This window comes from Bactrocera tryoni, chromosome 2 (genome assembly GCF_016617805.1).
Source record: "Bactrocera tryoni isolate S06 chromosome 2, CSIRO_BtryS06_freeze2, whole genome shotgun sequence".
In the NCBI taxonomy this organism is placed as follows: domain Eukaryota; kingdom Metazoa; phylum Arthropoda; class Insecta; order Diptera; family Tephritidae; genus Bactrocera; species Bactrocera tryoni.
In genome coordinates, this window is record NC_052500.1 from 73,510,066 (window position 1) to 73,535,960 (window position 25,895).

The 25,895-nt window shown below is 33.4% G+C and overlaps 1 protein-coding gene across 2 annotated transcripts; it reads left to right on the plus strand.

The window, feature by feature from the left end:
- The first annotated feature begins 684 nt into the window (after positions 1–684).
- Positions 685–24,117, plus strand: LOC120767455 (serine/threonine-protein kinase 24). 2 transcript variants are annotated; one of them, XM_040093525.1, is made up of 10 exons: positions 685–1,584; positions 1,823–2,175; positions 17,876–17,971; positions 18,039–18,167; positions 19,340–19,849; positions 19,913–20,058; positions 20,128–20,746; positions 20,805–21,137; positions 21,824–22,014; positions 22,082–24,117. In XM_040093525.1, exons 2-10 carry the CDS (start codon positions 2,161–2,163, stop codon positions 22,092–22,094), a joined length of 2,052 nt encoding a protein of 683 aa, XP_039949459.1. In that variant the 5' UTR covers positions 685–1,584; positions 1,823–2,160; the 3' UTR covers positions 22,095–24,117. The 2 variants fall into 2 exon arrangements, with proteins under 2 accessions (XP_039949459.1, XP_039949458.1); XM_040093524.1 differs by lacking the exons at positions 685–1,584; positions 1,823–2,175 and adding an exon at positions 12,071–13,155.
- The last annotated feature ends 1,778 nt before the right edge of the window (positions 24,118–25,895 follow it).

Genomic DNA, 25,895 nt, shown 5'->3' on the forward strand with positions numbered 1-25,895 from the left:
AGTAAATAAACAATTCTTATCTGTTTAACAAAATTCAAAAGGAATTAAAATGCGGCAACACTTGGAGAAAGAGGTGAATTTAAATATTATACATAACATCTCCACACACTGTTGCAATTTTTGAAACAATTTATGGTAAGCCATGAGGGATTAGAATAATTTCCGATTTGGATATGTATTGACGTTGGATTGCAATATTATGCGGCACTATACTGTAGAGAAAAACTTTATTTTAAGTGATATCAATTATAGGATGATTTGAAGCCAATTTTATACTGATCATATCACCGCTGGCAATTTTAATCTTAATGTTGGGTTCTACTCTACTTTCATATGATTTCTTTCACGACAGCCTGATAGTTCACGATCCGCATATGAAGAGCTTAAAAATTTTGTGACCTTTCACGGAATAGTTTAAAGTTAGGATAATATTTTATTCACAAAGCATCATTTATTTTTATTAAGGGTTTCAGGGCTTGCACAAAAAGTCACAGAGTGTAAAACAATTGGTATAAAAGTGATCACTTTGTACAACAAATATTTAAAAGCAGTACAAAATGGATATGTTTCAAACACCAATTATATTCGAGTACCCACAATGTAATCGTACTATGTGATTACTTATCAAAGTTGACAGCTTTCGTCAAGTGGTTGAACTTGAAGCCAATTGTTTGCTGGGTGCCATGTGACAATCAAGTTGAAAAGGAAACAAGAATTAAGAAGACAGAAGAATATAGTTTGAATTTACATAATATTCCAACATCTTCTCGTTTAAAGCAAAAAAACAAGGAAAATTGTTTATTTCATTTCGCTCCCGGCCAACGCAACATATTCCGGTTGAATTCAAAATTGCATTTTTCAGATTTACAAAATAAGCAGAGAAAACAAAATTCCCTTTTAAGTGCGAAGAAAAGCTATGAAAAAGTGAAAAACGAGAGCAAGAGGACGGCAAAAAATTACAAATGTTGAAAAGAAAACTTTTGTAGGAAGAGAAGTGCGTAAGTGAAGTGCAAAATAATCAAGAAATAACTAGACAAGGAATAAAACATAAAAAATAGCCAAAATAATATTAAAACTAAATTATAGCAAATGCTTATTAGAAGTAAGAAGAAGTGAGGAAAAGAAAACATATTCATCGAACACTAATTTCGATTCATCAATAGACAAAAAAAGAAAGCAAGTGGTAAAACAGAAACAAAAACTTGAGCCAGCGAGGCTTCTACTGAATACAATAAGACGAAAAAAAACCAACCAAACAACCAACGCGGCAGAGATTTGCTACCAAAGGCAGAAAAGAAGCAAAGCAGAAGTAGCTTAACGAAGAAGCAACAGTGGTCGTGGTGGGAATGCTGGAGCGGAGCACCCCCACAGCAGCAGACCACCTCAATCAAAATTTCCAAATATTTTGTTATTGTTTTAATCACATAGAACAAACACCAAGATAAATTTTTCGTTTTTATTGGGATATTGATCTGGATTATTACATTAAAAGACTTGGCAATAAATTAAAGTATTAACATTTTATCTACGTCTGAAAATAACATGAGCAAAGCGTGCGAAAAACTACTGCAGTGAGTCAAACAGGTGAGTTGTATGGTGGGAGCGGCATACGAAAACTAAAAACATATTTTACTGTCAAAAAATATGGATTTTAGATTGCCAACAATGCAGTGGTGCAACTAACCATATTTTTAAATATGTACAAACATAACATGTATACATACATAGAGATATACATACATATGTACAATGCATATACATATATGAATGCATATGTATAAATATATATAGTAATATAATGTTTCCTTCCTTCGTCCCATAGAATACTAGCTGCATTAGCTATACTGCATCAGAATTAGTCAAACATCTGCTGCCGCCAACACCATTACAGTCTCCTCGGCCACACTATTAACTTTGATCAACGAAAAAGTTGGTGTACATCGCTTTCCGCAGACACCACCGCCAGCTAGTGTATCGGTATCAACATCGTTGCTCTTAAGCAAATCAACTGCAACAACTACAGCACGCACTTGGCGGACATATCCGCAAACGTTTACCAAGGCATTACGCACCACAACTCGACGCTCTGTGCCACCGCCATCCAAGCGTGCCGCCACCGTTGTTGCTGCCAAAGGTGCAGCTAACAATACTGCAGCCACCATGGCCTGGACAGAGGTAAGTAGTAAACATGCATGATTATCAAAATTTTAGTATGTAAAATGTAAATAAATTAGTGGCAAGCCGGTGCAATGTGGCGGAGTTTTTGAGGAAAATGTGCAAAAGGCAAAACGTGCTATGAAGCTATAATACCCTTCACAAGTGCATTTTTTATAGGGGTATTAAATATATGTACCTTATTTTTGTTCGTTCAGTTCGTTTAGCAGCTATACGCTAAGGTTGTCCGATCTGACGAATATTTAATAATCTATGCCGAATTGCTTGAAGATACTTTGTCAAAAGTTTCCCCTATAAGGACTTTAGTTTTATCGGTCAATTGTTATGTCAGCTATATGCTATAGTTGTCCGTACAAAATTAATGTACATTAATTAATAAATATTCAGGGTATAAAAATCTGTGTAGACAATGTGGCCGTTTGCTTACAGGTGTCTAAAAGCTTTGGTGATAAAATAGTTTGCTTAGTGCTTCAATCATGTAATCAGCATTTCGACAGCAAGAAGTAATTCATTTACTTTTGGTTTTTATATAAGCGTAGCGTATACTTCGATATCTGAATATGCTCAACAGCAAGCCGGTGTTTGTTTCTTATTGCACAACGTAATATGTTTGTATGTACGTATTCATATGAATTATTTTTATTAAATGCCGTGAACCGAATTATTGTTTAACTATTATTTTTTCCATGCGCCGTTATATTGTCAACTGAGGCACCCAAAACAATACCAAACAGCTTGGGTTGTTTGATTTGGAAATAAACATATGAGTCAATAGCTTATCATATCAAGTTATTTTATCAAAACTGTAGAGGAGTGGAATTAAATACACAAAATCATCAGTTGTAAGCAATTTCAAAGCTTTTCAAAGGTTCATTAGATTATAAACTGTGAAAGTTGACTGCTTGCGTATTAATGTTGTAGTTTAATTTATATGATGTATCGCGAAAGTAACTTCATTTCATATAATTTAGATAAACGAAGCAAGGTAAATTATGTGTAACCTCAACGGCATCAAAAATATAAAAAATAACTTTAATTGGGTTAGTAGTAGTAGCTTATCAACTTATAACAACGCGCTGTAAATATGGGCAATTGGTAGCTGTTAAAAAAACGAGCAATAAAATTTGAGGAAAACCTTTAAAGTTTAGTGTCGTGTAATTTTGTTGCTGCAACATACTACTTCGCTAGAGTTTTCAGCTGATAATGTGTTGCAAGAGTCGCAGTTAGTATTCCCGCACAGCTGCTAGAAGGCAGCATGTTTTTTCTCTGTACACAAAATAGTTGAAATCGTAACGCGCGCTTGTCATACCGAATTAAGTGTCACGTAGTTGTTTTACCAGCTGAGTGACAGCGTGCGCAACTGAGTACCCGTTTCTTGGAGTACGCCATTCAACCATTCTGTTCATAGTACTTCTGGTTTTCGCCTCATCGTTTTCTAACGACAGGTTTAACTTGCGCACTACCATCTAAGTGAGAGCGGTTAGCACTATTGCGCCACCTGCCGATGGAGCGCGCTTCCGATGCCGTAGAAAATTACACAATGCAATGCGCAGTCATGATAGATATCTAAATGCTACGTTCACATATAGACACAGCTTAAAGTGCATGCAATAAGATATATACTACTCTTTTTAATTGCGCAATGAAATATTTCATATTTATAGTGTACTTAATTAAAAATAGATACGGTTGTAAATTTTATTTACGGTATTTAAAAAGCTTTCAATAATGCAAAGATTTATAGTTGAAAAATATTTACATATGAATATATGTATGAAATATTCCAAATACGCCATATGTATGTATAGTTAAACAATATTTACATATTAACTTATGTATTTAGAATATTGCATACAAAATTAATTTGAAAAAAAATTTAATACTAAGTATTAGTTCTTAATATTTTCAATTTAAGAGTTGAGCGCTTCAACATATCCTACCTAAATTGCTTAGGAAATAATTTAAACGTTTCTGTTGTTGTAGAGGCAGAATCAATCAACCAATTTCGAGGCGTGGTGCCGGATTTACAGTCCTTGGCCGAATAAAAATTCGGTTTCGTTCCGGTTACTTCGACCCGACTGTCGTGGGAATGTGAATCAGTTAAACCTCGAGAATTATGTTATAAATTATATTATATGTGCTTCTTAAATGATAATGATTGATTTCTATAGAACTTGTCGATCAAAATTGAGATAGAGAATCTTTTATATGAAGAGTATTATATCTTCAGTACTTTAAAAGTTAAGGTTTTGTATAGTTTTTAACTGAGAAGACATTTTCTTATGGTTGGCAAACTTTGAGTTGATTCAGGAATGCGCCTAAAAGATACTTAAATAATTGCAAAGATATAATTTTCCGTTTAAATGAATAAGAGCTCTTTTATGAAGCAAGCACCATCCGCAGTAAAGATGAATGCTATGCAAATGATTTCATAGCATACTTTTAGGGTCATGCTGCAGTTTTCGTATTCGAACCCTGAACCACAGGATTTACAATTTCAATATACAATTTCATAATCACACGGGAGAAATAAGAGATTATCGACTTTCCTAAAGAAATAAACTCAGTCCATGGCAAGCCTAAATGATATGCAAACGATTTCATAGCATGCTTTTGGGGTTATATTGAAATTTCTAACCCTGAACCTCAGGATTTCAATAAAATTTCAAAGTGGCTCTAGAGAAATAAAGGATTCCCCATATTCGTTTTTGGGAACGAGCTCAATGCCTGGTAACTTTGATTGTTATTCGAACAATTTCGTAGCATACTTTTAGGGTTATATTGAAATTTCTAACCTTGAACCTCATTATTTTAATAAAGTGACGTTCTTTTTAAAAGAAACCAACTCAGCCATAGTAAGTCTAAACGTTGTGCAAACTATTTCATAGCATATTTTTAGGATTAGATTGCAATTTTCCAATTTTAACTGTGAACTTCAGGATTTTATTAAATATCACTGTAGAAATAACCATTACTGACCTTTTTAAGAAGAAAGCTGAATCCATAGTAAGTTTAACACGGTTTCATAGCATAATTTTAGGGTTGTATTATAATTTTCGAATTCTAATATTAATCTTACGATTTAAAGTATATATTTTGCTAAAACGTTTTCAAAACTAAATTCATTTCATCGTAGAAATCTTTTTGTTTCTGTCAGTTCTGTCTGTTGTCTTTACTTCAGCATTCAATTTCACTTGCAACACACAGTAACACTCTGTGAAAAGGAAGTACTTTAAACTCAAAACGTGATTAGCATTGCAATTGAGTTTCTCATTGCACCAAAATAGGAAGGGTGGCCAAAATATTTTCCACAACTACCAATATCGCTGTCTACTATATGCTTATTGGTAATATAAGCACGTACACATAAATCAGTGTAGTCAACTGAGATCTTAAATAGAGAACTACACAGTGTGACTCTCTTTAATGTATAAATTAAAAAAAAAGAAACTAAAATTGAGAACAACAATTGCTATAGGAAAAAATTGCCAAGCCTTCAACTTCAAAATTCTGTTGTTGACTCAAAAAAGCTAGTGCGAGCGTGTGAGAGCGCCAACAAAATTTCACTCCGTTGCTTGAAGCCAATATCGGTTAGCACTTACCAGTTAGTTGTTGTTGTGATGTTAACATTTTGCTGTCAGCGCGCGCTCTCACAGCTTTTAGCTTGCCAGCCGTTGGTTATGTTTGTTGGTAGCCGTCGCAACAGCTTACTATGTAAACGCTGACTTTGTTGTTGTGTGTTGTTACCACTGCTGGCATGCCACTACAGGAGCTACCTCACTTGTGTTTTGGCTTTGTTATTGCTGTTAGTTAGTATGCCGTTAACAGTATTGTATTGAAAACATTGTTAGCAGCCGCAGCCGCAGCAACAGCAATGCCACCACCAACACCAATACTTGGAACACTGGCTTTTGCCATTGTTCTCGCCTGCTGTCGATCGTCGTCTCCGTCGACAACTGCTTTTCAGTTTGTTATTGTTGGCTCATCGCTTTGGTTGTCTGCTTGTCTCTAGCGGGTGACTAAAAAACAAAACCACCGATCGACCGATATATATGTACATACAACAAAGACAAAGCAAGCAACGACAACGGCAACCAACGACCAGACGTTCGTTCGGAACTTGCATGCATTTACCGTGCTACGCGCTTGCCTACCGCTTGCCAGTCGCTCTCACATTTCGTGTAAATTCAGTCGCGGTGTGCGCGTTGTGTGCTCCTGCTGCCGCGTCTAATAACAACTCAAAGTGTGTTTTGATTACGAATTCTTTTGGTGTTCATATTCTATTTCATCGGCCTACATACATACATATATACAGTATAACTATAGCGAGTATTGTGCCACCATTATTTTATTATTAATTTTTTTTTTCGCTGTCGGCTTTCCATTTGGCCCAACACCTCGTCTGGTGCGGTTCGACGTTTGTCTAAGCGCAATATTCCTGTTTGTATTTTGTACTAGAAGCGCGGTTGTGTAAATGTGTGTGCGCGCCCGCGTGTGTGTGTTTGTGTTTATGCGCCTCAGCGCAGAATAGTTTAGTTCAGCTCAGTTACGCTGAGCTCAGCTTTTTCTATTACGTTTTTTTTTATTTACTATCAAAACTTTTTCAGTTAGTACGCGTCTAAATATATATTTATATACAGCTTTGTTATTGCTGGCTACTGTCCATCGAAGCGCTACGCGCGTTCTGCCTCGCTTTTGCCATTGAATATTAGCAGTGCTGCAGTGCGGTATTTTATACATTAATTATTTTTATTTTCGAACAACGTGCGCGCGCGTGTGTGTGTGTTGTGTGTTTTATTTTCACTTGCATTGCATTTTTGACACCGCCGAGCAAGCCAAGTTTACAACGCAGCGGTTGGTAGTTTCAAGAACGGCCCAACCAACAACCAAGCAACAGTAACAACAACAATATACAATAAAATAACCGTACATGCGTTCATATGCACGTATGTAAGTAAATGTTTCAATCAACTCAGCTGGCTGGCTGACCAACAAAGCCAATGCTACCATGCGCGCTTGGACGTTGTTTGCATAAACTGTGTCGCGCCAGCGTTTTGCCAAGAACCGTACGTGGCGGAATTATTGTACTTTATATATGTACTAACTACGTGTATATATATGTACATATATACATACTACATGCATCGCGAAAACGGTTACAGCCATAGCGATACGATATACTACTCTTACATACGTACACATCATATGCTTGCCGTGTGCTCGTGTAATTGTTGCTTTGGAACGCGGTTCTGGCCGTGATTTGGTGGCACTGCGTCGGCAATGTACTACTGACACTGTCATTACCGCTGCCGCACCCTAAATACAGACTACTAAAAAGCAATGAGCAATATGCCACACTGTGATTGCAAACCGTTTGTCGGAAACTAAAAAAAAAAAAACAAAAAAACAACGAAACTTACAAAAGTATCATTAAAAACGTGAAAAAAGTCGAAGAAAATAAAGAGGAAATCTTAACACACCTTTAGCTGTTATTTTTTTTGTTCATTAGCTACGCTTTTCTGAGTCATTACTGCAATGCGCGTTTGTAATTGTGAAAGAAAGGAAATTAAGTGCACCGAAAATAATAAAATAAATATGTAAATATCAAAAAAGGAAATTATTAAAAATTTATTTAAAAAATAAATAATACAATAAATAAATAACAAAAACAAAAAACGAAAAGGTTTAAAAAAATTTTAAATTACATTCAACACCAAATAATAAATGTAGCAATTTCTTTAAAAATATGTAAATTTAAAATAAAAATTAAGAATGATAAAAAAAATTGTACAAATAATATCAATACCTTCTTTACCTTCGCGCTCAATTTTCCGACATATTTTTGACAATGACTTGCTGAAAAACTTTACATGATATTTGAAATATTTTTTATTTCATTAATAATCTCTTAAACTACGCTTTTCACCATTTCCGATGCAACGTGTTCGTCTTCTTAGCAATAGATTTCAGCATCAGAAACTTGAAACCAACAAAAATTTACTTAATGTCGGGCCCCAATGGTATGTACATATGTATATGCATATCTAGACATCAACTCTTTAGGGATTTCCGAATCTGACAAAATGGCAACGATTCAAAAGTGTGCCAGTTTGCCATCAATTTCAAGCCAAAAAATCGAAAAAAAGAATTCAAAAAAGACTAAAGAGTCGAAAAAAAAGAATCCAAAAAATAGTAAAAAGTCGAAAAAAGAATCCAAAAAAAGCCGTGTCTAAGCAAAACGGGATCTTTTGTGAATCAGTAACAATTTACAGTTTTCGAATGGTTCTCATAGAATACACTACTTTTGGGAAAACATGTTTAAACCTGCCTGAATAGTCTTAGCAAGGTCGAGTTTGTGGCTTGATAACTCGTAAATCAACACACTTTCGATCAAATCCCTTATAGGGCATGTTTAAAGTTTCAAATATCTAAATTAGAAAAAAAAATTATTTTTACAAATCGCGAAGGTAGACTCCTCCTTAAATAAAAAAAAAATATTACTAAACTTTCAACAAATAAAATAATGATAATTGAAAAATAGTAAGTGAAAAAAAATGCATAAAAAATTTAAAAAAAAAAATTAAAAAACTGTAGTATGTGAAAATAAATAAAATAATAAAAAAAATTAAAAATGACTAAAAACAAGCAAAGAAGAATAAAGAATAAAATCAAAAAATTGTGTTTTAAATTAAATAATTAAGTTTATAAATAATGTAAAGCATGAAATGAACTGTAAAGATATAAAAAATAAATTAATAAATTCGAAAAAAAGTTATTAACAAAAGAAATTTAAATAAAACTTAATTAAAAGTGAAAATATAGACTAAAACTCGATTAGATGGAGAAAATTTTAAATAAATTTTTACAATGAAATAATAATATTATTTAAAATCATACAAATAAATCATAAGAAAACCAAAATAGAGGCTGAGAGAAAAATTAGATTGAATGATTTTATGAAAAATATAATTATATGTAATTAAAATTAAGAAGAATTAAAATTAATTGATATATTTATTTAAAAAAATCAAAAATATATAAAATTATGAATAATTCAAATATTAGTGTGCAATAAAATAACTTATTTAAGGTGAACATTAGTTAATAAAGAATGATGAAGAAGGAGTGAAATACGTGGAAGCGTGTAGGAGTGAAAGAAAGATTTGTTTTCACTTTTTAACTTAACCGGTTGAATAGCGTCTTATGAAAGAATCTTATTTCCCTATATGAAATAAATACTAATCAAAGTAGAAAAACAATTGTAAGAGTAAAAAGATAGTGGAAAATTTTAATAGAAATTGGTAAATTATAGAAACACAAAATTAATATTAAATAAAAATTAATATGAATTAAAAATAAAATAAGTAAAAATAAAATAGAAAAAAATATTTAGGCTCAAATAATAGAAATTCAAAATTAAAATTAAATAATAATAAAAATTTATATTAAATAAATAAATGAAAACAAAATTTAAATTAAATAATTAAAAAATTTATAAAAATAAATAAAAAAAAAAAAATAAAAATTAAAATAAGTATAAAATAAAAAAAGATTTAAGCTCATTAAAATCATTAAAAAAAAACAATAAAATCTAATGCCAGCGTAAATAAAGGCATTTTTGAAAACTAATGCTAATACATGCAACTAGTTTGTTATTGTTAAAATTGTACATAAAACAAATAATGGGTGTAGTTAATTTAAAAGGTAAATTGTCAGGAACTAAGCAAATGACATTTTGTAAGTGAATAACTTAAACAAAAAGCTTCAAGGTCTGTACATAGCAAAAAAGTAAAAAGAAAGAAAAGGGTAAATGCCATTTAAAACACAAATTGTCATGAATGCTAATAATTAAAATAAACAATAATAACATAAACAGAAGTAAGTCCAAAATGCCGGATCGAAAAATTAAAAATTAATTTTAAAACCTAAACATCGAAATAAAAAATTAAAATTTTAATCCCAAAATTATAATAAAAAATTATGTTTTTGAATTATAAATTATTTCTCGTCTTCAAGTTCTATAATCTTAATAAATATTTTGGAACGGAAAACTTATTAAAACAAATATCAAAAAATTTTTAACACTTTCTATCTTTATTTACATTTAATTAATATTAATTACCATTTTTCAGTTAGACATGTGTAAATTTTTCCTTTTTATCCCTTTTCATTACAACTTTTGATATGAAATATAGTTTTGTTTGTTTGTTACCCCAACTTTTTAAATTAAAAAATATATCTTATTAATTAAAAAATTATTTTTGTTCAAAAATGTTTTAATTAAAAAATTGGCTTTGCGAAATTTTTAAAAAATATTTAATGAATTTCGAATTCTGATTTTGGGAATAAAGAATTAAATGTCCAATTCTTAATTCCAATTTTCGAATTAAAAATTTAATTAATTTAAATTTGAAAAATTTAATTAGTTAAAAATTAATTTTTGTGCCAAAATGTTTTAATTAAGAATTTCGCAACCCTGATTATAATAAAAAAATTGTTTTTGTAAAAACTTCAAATATCATTTCATTTAATATAACTTGAAGACTATATAAATTCCTTTCGAACTAATATAAATCAAAAAATATATCATATTTACCTCTGCTTTCTAATTTAATTTTTAATAACAATTTTACTAGTACAAATTATATAAAAGGGAAAGCATTAAAATAATATAAAAAATTAGAATAAATAAACTATGTAACTTGACTGATTGCGAAAAAATTTCTTAAATTAATATTTAATTACAAAAAAAGCAGATATGGTTTTAAAAACCACACTTAATAGAATTATATTAAAAACTTTCAATAGAATTATTAATTGCATAAAAGTAAAAGTTAATTAATTAATTAAATATTATACTTTATTAATTAAACAGAAAAATAATTAAGAAATTTTAGATTCTCAAAAATAAATTAAAAAGAAATTGCTGATTGAATAATAATAATATAAAATATAAAAAACTACATAATTAATTAAAATAAAATAAAATTATTTAAAATTATACTTGCCTAAGATTGGTAATAATTTATTAGATTATCAATTTGAAAAGTGTTAAAAATTCCGCTATACACTTCTAAACTAAAATTCATTTAATTACAATAATTAATTAAAAAAAATTAATTATTAACTAAAAAAAATTATTTAGAAAAATAATAATTTATTAATTAAAAAAATTATAAGGAAATGTGCTTGACTGATTTTGGGTTAAAATTTGTTATATATGTACATAACTTAAAAAATACATAATAATTACATTTTTAAATCAGAAAGCTACTGAGAATAAAATGTTAAGTTCAGCTAAACCTTAAAACAAAACTTAATTGAATTACATACCTATATTATTTAATAATATAACAATAATAATAATTAACACATTTCGATAATCTTCATAAAAAATTAAAAAGGAAATCTTTTTAATATTAAAAAATTTATTAAATAAAATAAAAAAATACATAACCTAAAAGATTAAAAAGGGACACAGCAGACTTAAATTGACTCAACTTAAACTTAAAAAAATATATAAATTAAGATAGCAGAAAAATGATTAAAATGAATAAAAAATAATTTTAGTTTTTCGTAAAAGTATTGTGAAAAACTTTTGTTTTAATAATTTTCTTATAGTTTTTAACACAACAAATCAGAGCCTTTCTTTACGGTATTACGTTTCCAAAAATGAATTTTCTCCAAGTAAAACTCAATTTATTGCTTTAGTGAAATTTTTTTTGATTATGAGCAATAAAAATCAAACAATCAGCATTAATTATTATTTGAGTCATTGGGTTAAATCACTCTGTGGCAGCTAAATTTCTACACAACTCTTCGTTTAGTGTATTTGTATTTGTGCGCAATGCAGAAGTGAAATAATTGAGTAGGAAAGATTTTTTTACATTATTTTCACTCCAAAGTAGCAACCAAAAGCAGCAATAAATGAAATCAAGCTAAAGACAAAACAACAAACATTCTTTGCAATCATCGATGTGCCATTGTCGCTTGAATAACTGAGGTGCGCACGTCAGTTGTCAAAAAAATACAATATAAATAAACAACAACAAACCAGGCAAAGGCAATAACATTTATGCGCGGTGTCGTCATCATAGACAAACAGACCAAATATAAACATTTAATTCGCGCTACTAAGTGAACACGTACAACAAACAGCAGCAATAACAACAGTGAAAACAAAACAACAACACTGCAGGAATGTGGCGCAGCACACATGTTAACGTTGACATTACAAATAATGCTGGGAGTGGCGCTGCCGGCGCTGGTGGGGGCGGCATACAACGCAGCTCATCGACACATTTTCAAAAAAATCACCAGCAACAGCTTCATCATGCACATCAAACGCATTACAATGATGGCACAACAACAGCAACAAACACACAAACAACACCTGTCGGCATGACCTCAAAGCAAATGTCCCAATTGCAACGCGATCGTTTCTCCTCCTCACAGGCCATTCTACAAGATGCCATAGCCGAATCGAAGATAAGTTTGCATGTGAATTATCGGCATAGCGGCGTCAATGGCAACAGCAGCAACAACACCAACACCAACAATAGTAGTAGTAACAATAAAACGGATCATCACAGCGGTGCCATATCGGCACAGCCACGCCCGCGTCCCGTCTCCATGTACGAGCAGTATCGTTCGCGGCCATATAGCGGCGCTTTGGACTCGCCACCGCCACTAACGCCAGCAGCAGCGGCCGCTATAGCTCTCGGCCGCAGCGAGAGTTTTTATTTTGGTGAGAGCGCACAAAATGTGGCCGCTTTGCGGCAACAACATCAGCAAATGCAATTTCAACATAACAGCAACAACAACAAACAGTCATATCAACTACCACAACAGCGGCAGCAGCAGCAACAACAACAGCAACGTTATGCTAAGCAAATGCAGGCGTCAAACGCTGTTACCGCCGTAAACGTTGGAAAATCGCCAGCACGACGTGCAAATCTGCGCCAATCTCCCAGCGAACTGGTATGCCAGAAAGACTTGCTGTTACCAATTTTATTTCGCCATTGATTTTTACATTTATTTCATTTATGATTTTTTTCTTTTCATTTTTTTTTCCTTTGCTGTTTGGTGTTTATGGCTGAAAAGTGTAGAAAATCAAAAACTCGTGTTGTGTCGGACACCTGTTTAAGGCGGCAACACCAACAACAACCACACGCATATTTGTGATTTGCGCATGCGCATTTCATGTACGCGTATGTAATGCGCTTCCACTTCCTCACTGGCTTGCTTTTGGCGGTGCCTGCGCCGTTTTGACCACTTCAAGTTGTGGCATGTGTGGCAACGAAAACAACAAATAAATAAAATAAAAAGCCAGCAGCAACAATTGTAGTTGCTGGCACAATTTTTCCGTGCCATAAGCGTGTTGCTGCGGAAGTAATTATAGATATTTTGCACTGCCCATTGATTCTCTTGTTTGGTCAAGTCCAAAAACAGTTGCTTTAGCCACAAACTGTTCGTCTTAAAAATGGTTTTGCGATTTTGCATTTTTGCTCTTTTTGGCATTCAATTATTTCCACATAGTTTGCTATTTCCACGTTTATTATATATCGTAGTTTGCTGTTCGATATCGCTTTAACTAGTCTTAACGCCAAAGCTTTGGCTAAATCAATGATAAATAGCTGTAAAATTTTGATATTTCTATTTATTTAATCTTAGATAACAAAAAATGATGTATGAACGACTGATAGTGGTGAATATGGTGCTTAAAGCCGTTCACCTATTCGGCAGTGTATTCCTTTGTTCTTTGTAGTTATTGTATACAACAGTTTTTTTATACAGTAATTTTACTTTTTTAGGTGTTTCGTAATTGTTCGCTATTCTCATAGCGTTTTCAACGGTTTTAAATTCTTTTTTTTTTTTTGTAATTTATACTGCTTTATTCGTCAAAAAATTCAATCAATTCGAGTAAAAGTCAAAATAGTCGCCACGAAATTCATTTAAATCGCCGGCTCTCGTTAAAATGTGCATTTAAAATTAACAATAAAGCTCTTCAGTTGAACTGAATATAAGAGAATATGCTATATTATGTACATTAATGCGAAATAATTGCTCGCTCTCTCTCTCTCTCTCCCTACTCGATTATGCCAGTCAATTTAGGTTTGTTGGATTCGTCACTTTCCGACATCTGGCAAAACGAAGACAGCTTTTGATTTTATAACTATATTTGTGCTTTTTTTTCGAAATTTGAAAAATTGCCCATCTGAAGCTATAATATTTTCCCAGTTTGTGGATACCATCCCAAAACAACAGCATTAATGCGAAATAATTGCTCTCTCTCTCTCTCTCTCTCTCTCTCTCCTACTCCCGATTATGCCAGATCAATTTAAGTTTGTTTAAGTTCGTCACTTTCCGGAGCATCTACAGCCAGAAACAGAGACATTTTTAGTTAAAATATTTGTTCTTTTCGAAATTTGAAAATTGCCCATCGCTATACATTTTCGGTGGGCTTGGCAGTTATTGATACCGGTATTCTACGTTCTAAAGCGTTCGAACAAAATGGTAATTAGAGGTGGCAAGGTCTGCGCTATAAGGACAGTGAGGCTGTTCTCCAAATATGTTTTAACTGGCAACATTAGACCGAGTATTGTGATGGTACTAGTTGCAAATTCCGTGCATTTATCGCTAATCACTCCCTTCAATTTGATGAGTTGTTGCCGATAGCGTTTTCCTTTAGTGGTTTCATCCAATTTTAGAAGCTGATAACACCGCACACCCTTTTGATCTCACCAAATATAGAGCATTACATTGGTGTCATAGATTTTCGGCTTTGTTTTTGTTGTCAGGTTTCACATATAACATTTTGGGTTGTAAAATCGACTTTCAACATCTCTTGGCTTCAATTTAACTAATTTCCTTGCTTTTGAATGTAACCGGCTGCTTTTAAAAGCTTTGAAATGGCTGCTTGAGTGACTCTCAAAGATGCTGCGAGCTTCTTTGCGTGTTTGGCAACAATCTTGATGGAGTAATGCTTCCAGTTCGTCTTCTTCAAATTTTTTTGGACGTTTTGTTCTAAGTCAGAATCACCTCTTTTAAATTGTGCAAACTACTTTTGGCTCAAAGCTCTCCCAGTTAGAGCAATGTTTACCACAAATTTCCACCAAAATTCGATGCCTTTCGGCTTTATATGAAAGTAATGAAGAAGACCTCCTCATAAAAACATTATTTTTTCAGGCAAAAAGCTCGACATATATTCCTAGAACAATACGCACAGGAACAAAGGAATTTAAAATCGGGTTCCGCCATCTCTTGACAAAGAGTATGAAAATAGCTATTTTGTTTTCAAAACAAATCTTTCTAGTTACCTAAAAACTAAATTTTATATATCGGCTGATAAAAAATATATTTCGGCTTTTAATAAATTAGATTTCGAACTGGAATCTAAATCATACCTATTTGTCGTCTCGTTACCTTTGGTCATAAATCGTTTGGGAACACCCTGTACTTTTCAGCCATTATAATAAGCTGAGATCATCCTGTGTGCAAATACATCAGCTGTTTGAAAACTATAAGCCTTAAGAGATTCTGTAGTATTTTCTACATTACTCAACTAATATACATTGGAATGGCTTCTTACAGCAAATAAATTTTGAAAACAAGCTGGCTTTCATACTGAATTGAAATTTTCCACTACTTTGAAAATCCCATTTAAAAAATGGAAATTCATCAAGTTAACTGCGCCAGTATTGCAGAGTAACATACACACGTATCTGTTTATGTGTTTGTTTGTGCCTATATGAGGCCGACAATATATTATATATGTATGTGTAACCAATAGTCGTACGTGCTTTGGAAAGAAATTATGAATTGCAAGCTCATCAACGCTGCCAACCAGCGTATTACCAATGCCATCGACAATACAAATCACTGTCATTGCCATTGCTTTGCGTTGGTATTACCTTAAATACACCAAAACATGTATATACATATGCGTACATTCTTCTGAGATTACACATTTAACTAAAAAGAAAGCCATTTTCGGTACGACTTAAATGCTTTTAATCGCTTAAGAATACCTTTTTCGATAACTTGAGGTCGAAAAATAATATTTTGTTTGTCTCCAACTTGTAGTGTAGCAATTAATTATCACCTTGTTTTAGTGGTTGCGAATAGTTAAAACTAAGTAAAATATTCAGAAATTAAAAAAAACAGAAATGTTAATTTTGGCTCCATCAAAGCTTGAATATCGTTCGCAGGTGTATTTCATATAGCATAAAAGTGTAGAAGAAGACCTTATATTGACTTTGATCGGTCAGTTTATATGGCAGCTATATGATCTGGTGGTTCGATCTGAACAATTCTTCAGAGATTGTACCGTTGTACCTTAGACACTAGTTTGTGTAAAATTTCGTGAAGATATCATTAAAGAAGTTTTCCATTCAAAAACCTGATTTTGAGCGATCAGTTTGTATTACAGCTATATGCTATAGTAGTCCGATCTGAATGATTTCTTCAGAGATTCTACCGTTGTCTTGGACACTGATCTGTGTAAATTTTCGTGAAGATATCTTATCATATAAAGAAGTTTTCCATTCAGAAACCAGATTTTGGGTGATCAGTTTGTATTACAGCTATGTGATATAGTGGTTCGATCTGAACAATTTCTTCGAAGATGGTACCGTTGTCTTAAGCAATAATCCATGCCAAATTTCGTGAGGATGATTTGTCACATTTTTTCCATATAAGGACTTGATTTTGGTTAGTTTAGATAGGCAGTTGTTTGGGTTAGTGGGCGGCTTTAGACGGTTCCGACAAAAAAGCAGCTTCTTGGGGAAGAAAGTGTGCACATTTTCAGATCGATATCCCAAAAACTGAGGTACTAGTTCGCGTTTGTGCAGACAGACGAAATTGTCTAAATCGGTGTTTATACCCATCCCAATTGAAGAAAAGAAAATAACACCGTGATCTCATGATAAAAATGCTATCATTTTTTCTGCCTATATGTATATGTACATATGTATGTTTGCATTTGTAGTTAGTCAGCTATGCAGGCAGTTGTTAAGCGCCGTCTAATAAAGTAAATTGCTGAGCAAATTCAAAACTGCATGACAATAAAGGGGTTCTCTAGTGGTTTATCAATAAAATTTAAGTGCATATTTACTCACATACATAAATATGTGGGCACATACATAGTTATATTAAATGGTGGTAAATGCTTAGAACATCAAACGTTACTCACTACTTCTTTCATTAAATCTAAAATAGTACTTTACCTCAACCATGACCATATTCTACAATTATCAATAATAAAAATAAAACGCACGAAGCCATTTATACCGCACTGTGCACCCCTAAAGTCGCCGCCATTAATGATAACATTGTCGCGTTTTTGTTTTTAATTGTATAACGGATCGACTGCTTGGCTACCAAACAGCTCAAGTATTTATCGGTTTGCTTTGCCTGAGATAAAATACCAGTGACATAAGCAAAAGCTAATAAGTAAATACCTTTGAACATGTTTACTGACAAACACATGCATACACATACAAACGTACATACGTAAAATGACATACTAAACATTTGTAGGTATGTATGTACATGCGTGCATATGTGCAAATATAAAAGTTGTGTTTACTAATCAAGTAGGATGCGTGTATTCAAGTCTTAACAAAATGTAATTAATTTTCGAGTTGAAAACATTTATCTCAATTTTAATTATCTTTTTCTTGTTTTTTTTTTTTTGTAGAAAGTGGATCCCGAGCTAATTTTCACGAAGCAAGAAAGGATCGGGAAAGGTTCCTTCGGCGAGGTATTCAAAGGCATCGACAATCGAACGCAACAGGTTTGTTTTAGTGATTTTTGGCCCCTATACATAGTATATTGAAACATGTTTTTTTTCTCTTCACCAGGTCGTGGCGATCAAGATAATTGATTTGGAAGAGGCGGAAGATGAGATCGAAGATATACAACAGGAAATTATGGTACTGTCACAATGTGACTCACCGTTCGTTACGAAGTACTATGGATCGTACCTTAAGGTGAGCATTTTATGAAGAGTTTAGGCATACTGCAATGAACTGGCAGGGCTTGTGACTATAACAAGGACATCTGAAGTTTCAGAGATCTTATTCGAATGGTTATACCTTAGGCTCTTTACAATGTTAATCGAAAATGGCTTTCTCGTTCCCACGACAGTCGGGTCTACGTAACCGGAACGAACCCGGATTTTTATCTGGCCAGATTTTTATACCAAAAATGTCCATCTACTGGCGTACAGACTTTACTTTATCTTACACTTAGCTGTATTTAGTTAATTTTCTACAACAAAAAAACCAAATAAAGCCAAAAAATCCCAAATGTCCATCATGAATGATATGAAACCGAGTGGCTCGCTCTAGGGGTAATAAAAAGCTAGTAAAGTACTATATGACAGAATATTATCATTTCTCTTTTACTCGCACTTTATACCAAATTTTTTAGACCAAGGATGCCAATCCACCGACGAGCGTTTGCTAATATTTTCCGACTTCTCACCATTATATCATTCTTCTTTTCCTTCCACTTTATACCAAATTTTTTATACCAAAATCTGTCGATCCATCGATAAGCGCACCTCACTTTATCTTTTACTGAGACCTAGTTTGTTATTCTACTACAACAAAACGTTACTTATTTAAATCTAAACATTTTAAATGCTCGTCATGTATAATACAAAATCGAGAGGCTACTCGTGGGGTATTAAAAAACTTATATGTATAAAAGATTATCCCTTCATCAAAGCCTGCTTTTAAAAGTTAATACATATTTGTATACACTTTATAAATTTCTGACGTACATTTTCTTTAGACCAGTTTTTTATACCAATTTATTTTTGATGAGTCCTTCATCAAAGCCTGTTTTTAAAAGTAAATACATTTTAAACATTTCTGGCGTATATTCTCCTTAGACCAGTTTTTATACCAATTAATTTTTTATCGAATCTCGTCGGAATAGTATACGAGCGGTCTAAGTATTTAAAATACATCAAAAGGGCTTCTTTATACATATTTCAAATCCGAAAACCGCATAAAATCATAGACAATTCCGGTAACGTAGAACTTAGAAGGAAGTCATAAATTTCAACTCGTATTGCAATTAGTCCAAAAGTCGATATTTTTTATTTTTTGTAGTTCATTCTCATAAAAATAATTAAAATTCCATTTTATTAAAGGGTACAAAGCTATGGATAATTATGGAGTATTTAGGCGGCGGTTCGGCGCTGGATCTAATGAAAGCTGGTTCTTTCGAGGAAATGCACATCGCAATCATATTGCGAGAAGTGCTAAAGGGTCTGGACTATCTGCATTCGGAACGCAAATTACATCGAGACATCAAAGCGGCCAATGTTTTGCTAAGCGAAATGGGTGATGTAAAGTTGGCTGATTTCGGTGTTGCTGGCCAGTTGACGAACACAACGTCGAAACGTAATACATTCGTAGGTACGCCATTTTGGATGGCACCCGAAGTGATAAAGCAGTCCATGTACGATTCGAAAGCGGACATTTGGTCACTGGGCATCACAGCAATTGAATTGGCCAAGGGTGAGCCGCCCAATTCGGAGTTGCATCCAATGAGAGTTTTATTTTTGATACCGAAGAATAATCCTCCACAACTAACGGGAAACTATACGAAATCGTTCAAAGATTTTGTGGAAGCGTGCCTTAATAAGGATCCTGAAAATGTTCGTTTTTTTTTAAATAAAAATATATATACTGTTATTTAAATGCAATTTATATTTAAATAGAGACCGACAGCCAAGGAACTATTGAAATATCCTTTTATCAAGAAAGCCAAGAAGAACTCGTACCTTATCGATTTAATTGATCGTTATAAAAAATGGAAGCTGCAGAAGGGTGATGAAAGCGAAACCGAATCGGAGAATTCAGATTCGTAAATATATATTTGTATATTTTAATGCTTTATATATTTTCTAACTTGTTTGTATACTTTCATGCACAGTGACGAATCGAAACCCGGCGGCAATAATGACGAACCTTGGATAATGACCGTCAAAGGGCTCAGCATCAATAATGCGCCACGCGAATCGATTGCAAATAGCAGCTTTAAGGAGATGGAACACATGAAAATAGCACAGAAATTATCACAAAGCAGCGGAGCAACGCCGATCGCAATTAATGCGGCCAACAAACACTATCCGGGTAGTGGCGCAACTTCGGTAGCGTTGTCACCGTCCGCCACATCGCAACAACAGCAATTGCACGACAACATGGCGGGCAGTCCGCCCGGTAAAGCTACGCTAACATCATCGTCCTCGTCCGCAGCTACGCAACGCGATACCAACTTAAATCATTACAAACAAGCAGCGGCTTCGGCTGGTGTACTACGCTCATCCAGCTCTAATATAACGCATCAACCGCTCAGTCCAACACATAAGCAATCGTCGGGCAGCCAAGAACTGCTATCGTCGTCGAGCGGCAGCAATTCGCCAAATGCTGATGGTATGAAGAAGATCAGTAATAGCAGCAGCAGCAATGCGGTCTTCCAAGAGTCCAAATCGAACCTAAGGCAGAGTCGCTCCGCTTCACTAGATGACGAACACGAACAGCGACGCTCATCGGTAGGTCATTTGAAACATATGGTATTTCCAAACGAAAATTCACATCCTTTATTTGCAGCTCATCGAGCATGCCAAAAGCGAAGATCAACTGCGTGAAGAAGAAACGCGTGCGCAGCGGCGTAGTATGCATGCCAGCGGCGTGTCATCCAACTCGTCGCCGATGCTTAGCTCCAGCTCGAGTGGTGGCAATTATAATGGCAATGCAGCATTGTCGAATAGTAGTGCGCATGGCGAGCGTTCATATGGCGCAGCATTGGAAGTGTCCGCATCGGCGTCTGCCTCCGCCACAGCTGTGTCGTCCAATAATTCCAATCACAAATTGGGTGGCAATCGTGTGATGCAGACGAATAGCGCATGTCTGAACAATTTCCTCTTTCCAGTTCTTACAGATGTGAGTGTTCTGATTTTTATTTTTTGTTGATTATATAAATAATCTGCTTGACGTGCTGAGTCGATTTAGCCATGTCCTTCTGTACATTTGTCTGATTGCATAGTCACAACTAGTCGCTCAGTTTTTGAGATACCGATCTGAAATTTTGCACAAGCTCTTTTCTCCTCAAGAAGCTGCTTATTTGTCGGAATTGCCGTTTTCGGACCAGTATAGCATATAGCTGTCATACAAATTTACCGATCAAACTCAAGTCCTTGCATGGAAAACCTTTTTATTTGACAAGATATCTTCACAAAATTTTACTAAAATTTGTGTCCAAGGCAAAACTGCATTCCCCGAAGAAATTGTTTAGATCGGACCATTATATCATAAAGCTATCATACAAACTGAACTATCAAAATAAAGTTCTTGTACAGAAAAAATTTCTAATTAACAAAATATTCGCACGAAATTTGGCATGGACTAATATCCAAGGCATATCTGCAATCTTCGATTAAATTGTTCCGATTGGACCACTACAGCATATAGCTGTTACACAAACTGACCGATCAATATCAACATACAGATCTTTTTAAGCCCTTTCCTGCTATAAGAAGCTTGCGTGTGAAGGCTATTATAGATTCGCGACAACAGAAATTAATGTTTTCTGCTTTTGTTTTATTAAAATTGTGTATAAATTTTCGCAGATTCAACGAAAGTACGCCAATTCGAGCAAAAATTCAAACGTTACGGACATTGGTGACTTAAAGTCAGTATTGGAATTGGCCGAGCGTAGCAGTCCAGGTGTCAGTGATTTGTTCCTCAAAGAGATAATTCACAAACTAGTTCCAGGCTACTCAGAGACGCGTATTAACAATATTATGGACAGGGCTATCAGGTGAGTGTCTGCTCTCAAAAAAATTTTCTTGAATGAAATATTTATTTTTATTATTTTTTTTTTGCAGAAATAAGAAGTAAACGAACACAATGGTACATGGACTGATTTTAAGTAAAAACAACAACAACAACACGAAAAAATATCTAAATGTTATGATATTTAAATAATAAATATACCAGTTTGGAGCGATTGGAACATGTGCATATAGCAAATATTTTAGAAATTGCGACAAATGCGCAACTAAGCGATATAACACTTTAAAAAGAAAAGAAAAAGTAACTCCATACCTAAATAAATTTAAATATATATTTAAAAGAAATTTAACAAAAAGAAAATATGATAAAACCAACAACAACAACAACAGTGTACTACCCCCGCAATATTGTTTGTTATGATAGTGTAATATTTATTGGATTCCAAATAAATCGTTGTCACACTGATGCGTGCCGCGATAAGCTGTTAGGTTCTCGTTTGAAGATTAATTAATTGTAGATAATTTGATGAAATCAACTATTGCATACGATGATACATTAATTAGTGTGAATGTAAAATGCAAAATACATATTAAATTTAAAGAACTCTTATATAAAACAAACAAAATAAACAAAACAAATTGACTTATTTGTGTAGTGTTTAGCTAAATCCGCTGCTGTGAGAGATACGCCTGTTGGCACAATCCCACACACGGTTTTCTAATATATATTTCACAAGTTGATTTTTTTTTTTGCAAATGCACCACTGAAATTGCAGTTTTAGCCTTAAAACAAGGATACAGCGTAAAAAAGTTCTTTAATTTCAATTTAAACCGCATCTAAAGCTTACTTTCTCACATATTTTATATAGATCTTTTGCACTAAATTTTCAGTTTTCGCTCTAAAGTAAGGATATAACCCAAATAAGTACTTCAATTTCAATTTAAACTGCATCGGAATCTTAATTTTTTATTTTCCCCATATATTTTATATGGATCTTTTGCAATAAATCTTTTATCTACAAAGCATATATACATACAAGTTTGAAAAAGTGATATTCTAATACAAAATATTCCGCTTTGCAAAAAATTTCTTAATACTTTTTTTCATAAACGCATTCCTTTAAAAATTATACGCAGTTAAAGTTATATGCCAAGTGGACTTAGCATTCATACAAGTGATTTATACATTCTATGTTGCTCATACGACATGGTGTACTATATGAATACAGTACATTTGATGTATAACTTTAACTGCGTATAACTTTTAAAGGAAAGTTTTCATGAAAATAATACTAGAAACTTTTTTGCAGAACACTAAATTTTGTACTAGAATATCTTATCTATTTTTTAAAGTTGTAGATTTATTTGCTTCATGCAAAATATCAAAATATCCCATGTTATATATGTATGTTTATGGCAAAAGAAATATGACTTAGGCACGGTTTAAACTAAAAATAAAAAGCTTGTTTACATTGAAACCCTATTTTTATGCCAAAAACTGAAATTTCAGGCGAGTTTTGCCAAACAAAAATCAACCTAAGAAATAACGGACACTCTAATATACATACATATGTATATGTATACTTATATCTATGTATGTAGTTAAAATTAAATTTAAATTAAAGCATAACCACGTGGCAGATGCGAAATTGTATGAGTTCGTTTTTTTATAATTTAGTAATTTTGTTTTGTTTTTGTATTAATTCACACACTTAATATTAGTTGTAATTGTAAAAGTTATAAAGATAAAGTAACGTACATATACATATATATGAAAAAGGAATGAAGAAAATAACTAAAAATTATAATTTAAAGAAAACGGTCTATGTAAAAAATATAGTAAACTATGTGGCAATGTAAAATTGAAACTAACATGAATGCATACATACCTACATACAATATTAATACTAAACAAAAAATAAATAAAAGATAATAGTATTTAGCAATAAAACCTACAATACTTACATACATGCATACCTATTTGAAAAATCAGTAACAACAAAATGGGCAAAACGACAAGCAAGTAAATAACAGTAATGGCAAATAGTTTTAACAAAGCAACAACAGTAAGAAAAACTCTATTGAAGTAATACAAATAAATTATCGGACAATATTATAAAGACTATCAATTTTGAATTTTATTTTTAAGGTTATGTAGGGTGGCAAAATTATAGTAACTTTCTCAGAAGCAGTGATCAGTTACAACTGATCAATTTTGACGCGGACTCATACATATAAATTGTTCCTGTCTAAGACTAATTTAGCAACACAACATTTGAGTGGCACAAATCATTCAGTGAAGTTCGTGAAGTCGTCGAAAACTTGCCGCATGCGAGTCGTCCATCCACCGCTGTTAATGACGATAGCATCGAAAAAGTCAAAGAAACGTGATTGAAAATCATCGTGTTGGCATCAGGGGGATAGTAGGTGACCTCAAAACTTATTATGAATCGAATAAACGCATTATGGTTAATGTTTTGGGTTTGAAACGTGTAAATGTTAGACGTATACCAAAAGATGAGCCGAAATCGAAAGAACCAAAATCCACTGAAGGCACTAAAGGCCATCCCAGCCAAATATGGAAATGGCATTAAGCGTTGGCGTGCTTGTATAAGCTCAGGAGTCAAGATTGGAGGAGAAAACATTTTTTTATGTCCCTCGTGGTCAAATTTGATCAGATAGTAGTTGCAAAAGAACGATGCATCAACATCACGATCTTTATTAAAAATACTTTTGGTGGACTAGTAACTCTTTTTTGGAAGGTTTTGACAGTTCAACTTCTTAAATAAGAAGCTCGAGTTACTCCCTAGGTCAGCAGTCTGAAGAATTGTAGATTTGACTTATCCATACTCGACTTCAGAAATTTTATGACCATTAAATGCTTTTAGAGAGACCAAAGCCGTCGTCGTTTAGCAGAGTCGAATCTTTGTCATAAAGACTGTTATAAAATTTGGTTTCTCTCTTTTTTTCCAAAACAGAAGATATTAAATTTGCCTCGAAGGTTATAATATACGGAAGGAAAAGATGGAGACCATGTAAAGTGTATATAAAAAAATCAGCGAAGCGAGCTAAACCACCGGCATCGGACCATTATCGAATATATTCAAACTGATTGGTCAAAATCAAGGTCTTGTATGGATAACTTTTGACAAGAGAGTGGTTTCTTCAAGAAATTGGAATAGATTATTTTCCGAGGCAATGCCACACCCTCCGAACATATTCTTCAGTTCGGAATTCATTATAAATTCATATAAATTGTCATATAAATAAGCAAAATCAAGTTTTTGTATGAAAATGCGGTCGGAGTGAATGCTTTTTTCTTTTCCAAAACTTCATAAAATAGCCTGGATGTCATTCCTGTCGTCTACGTGAGAGTTGATCTTTATAATCGGTACAATATTAGTTTCCTATCCGCAGATAGATTTCTTGAACTTCTTATTTTAAACTTCACTAGATATGTACCTCTGCATACTTATAGCGTTAACTGGTTTTCGTAAGTTCTGCTTGCTCCAGACTAGATAAGGCAGCGAAGCAAATGGATCTGGTAGTGAACGAGATCAAGACAAAATATCTCCTGTCATTAAACAAACAGTCGTCGCACTCGCGACTTTGCTTCCACGTCATTGTTGATAGTCATAACTTCGAAGTTATAGATAATTTCGTCTATCATGGAACCAGTATTAACACCAACAACAATGTTGGCCGCGAAATCCAACGCAGAATAACTCTTGCCAATAGGTGCTACTTCGGACTGAGTAGGCAACCCAGAAGTAAAGTCCACTCTCGACTAATAAACACCAAATTCTACAAGTCACTCAGCATCCCCGTCCTGCTATATGCTGCAGAAGCATGGACGATGACAACATCTGATGAGTCGGCGTTACGAGTTTTCGAGAGAAAGGTTCTG

What these genes read in the sequence shown, in the direction of transcription:
- LOC120767455 (XM_040093524.1), top strand. Translation starts at nt 12,376, where the DNA reads ATGTGGCGCAGCACACATGTTAACGTTGACATTACAAATAATGCTGGG. An exon ending in ACTATGGATCGTACCTTAAG is followed by an intron (nt 18,168 to 19,339) that starts GTGAGCATTTTA and finishes ATTTTATTAAAG; the next exon opens with GGTACAAAGCTATGGATAAT. An exon ending in TCTTTCCAGTTCTTACAGAT is followed by an intron (nt 21,138 to 21,823) that starts GTGAGTGTTCTG and finishes AAATTTTCGCAG; the next exon opens with ATTCAACGAAAGTACGCCAA.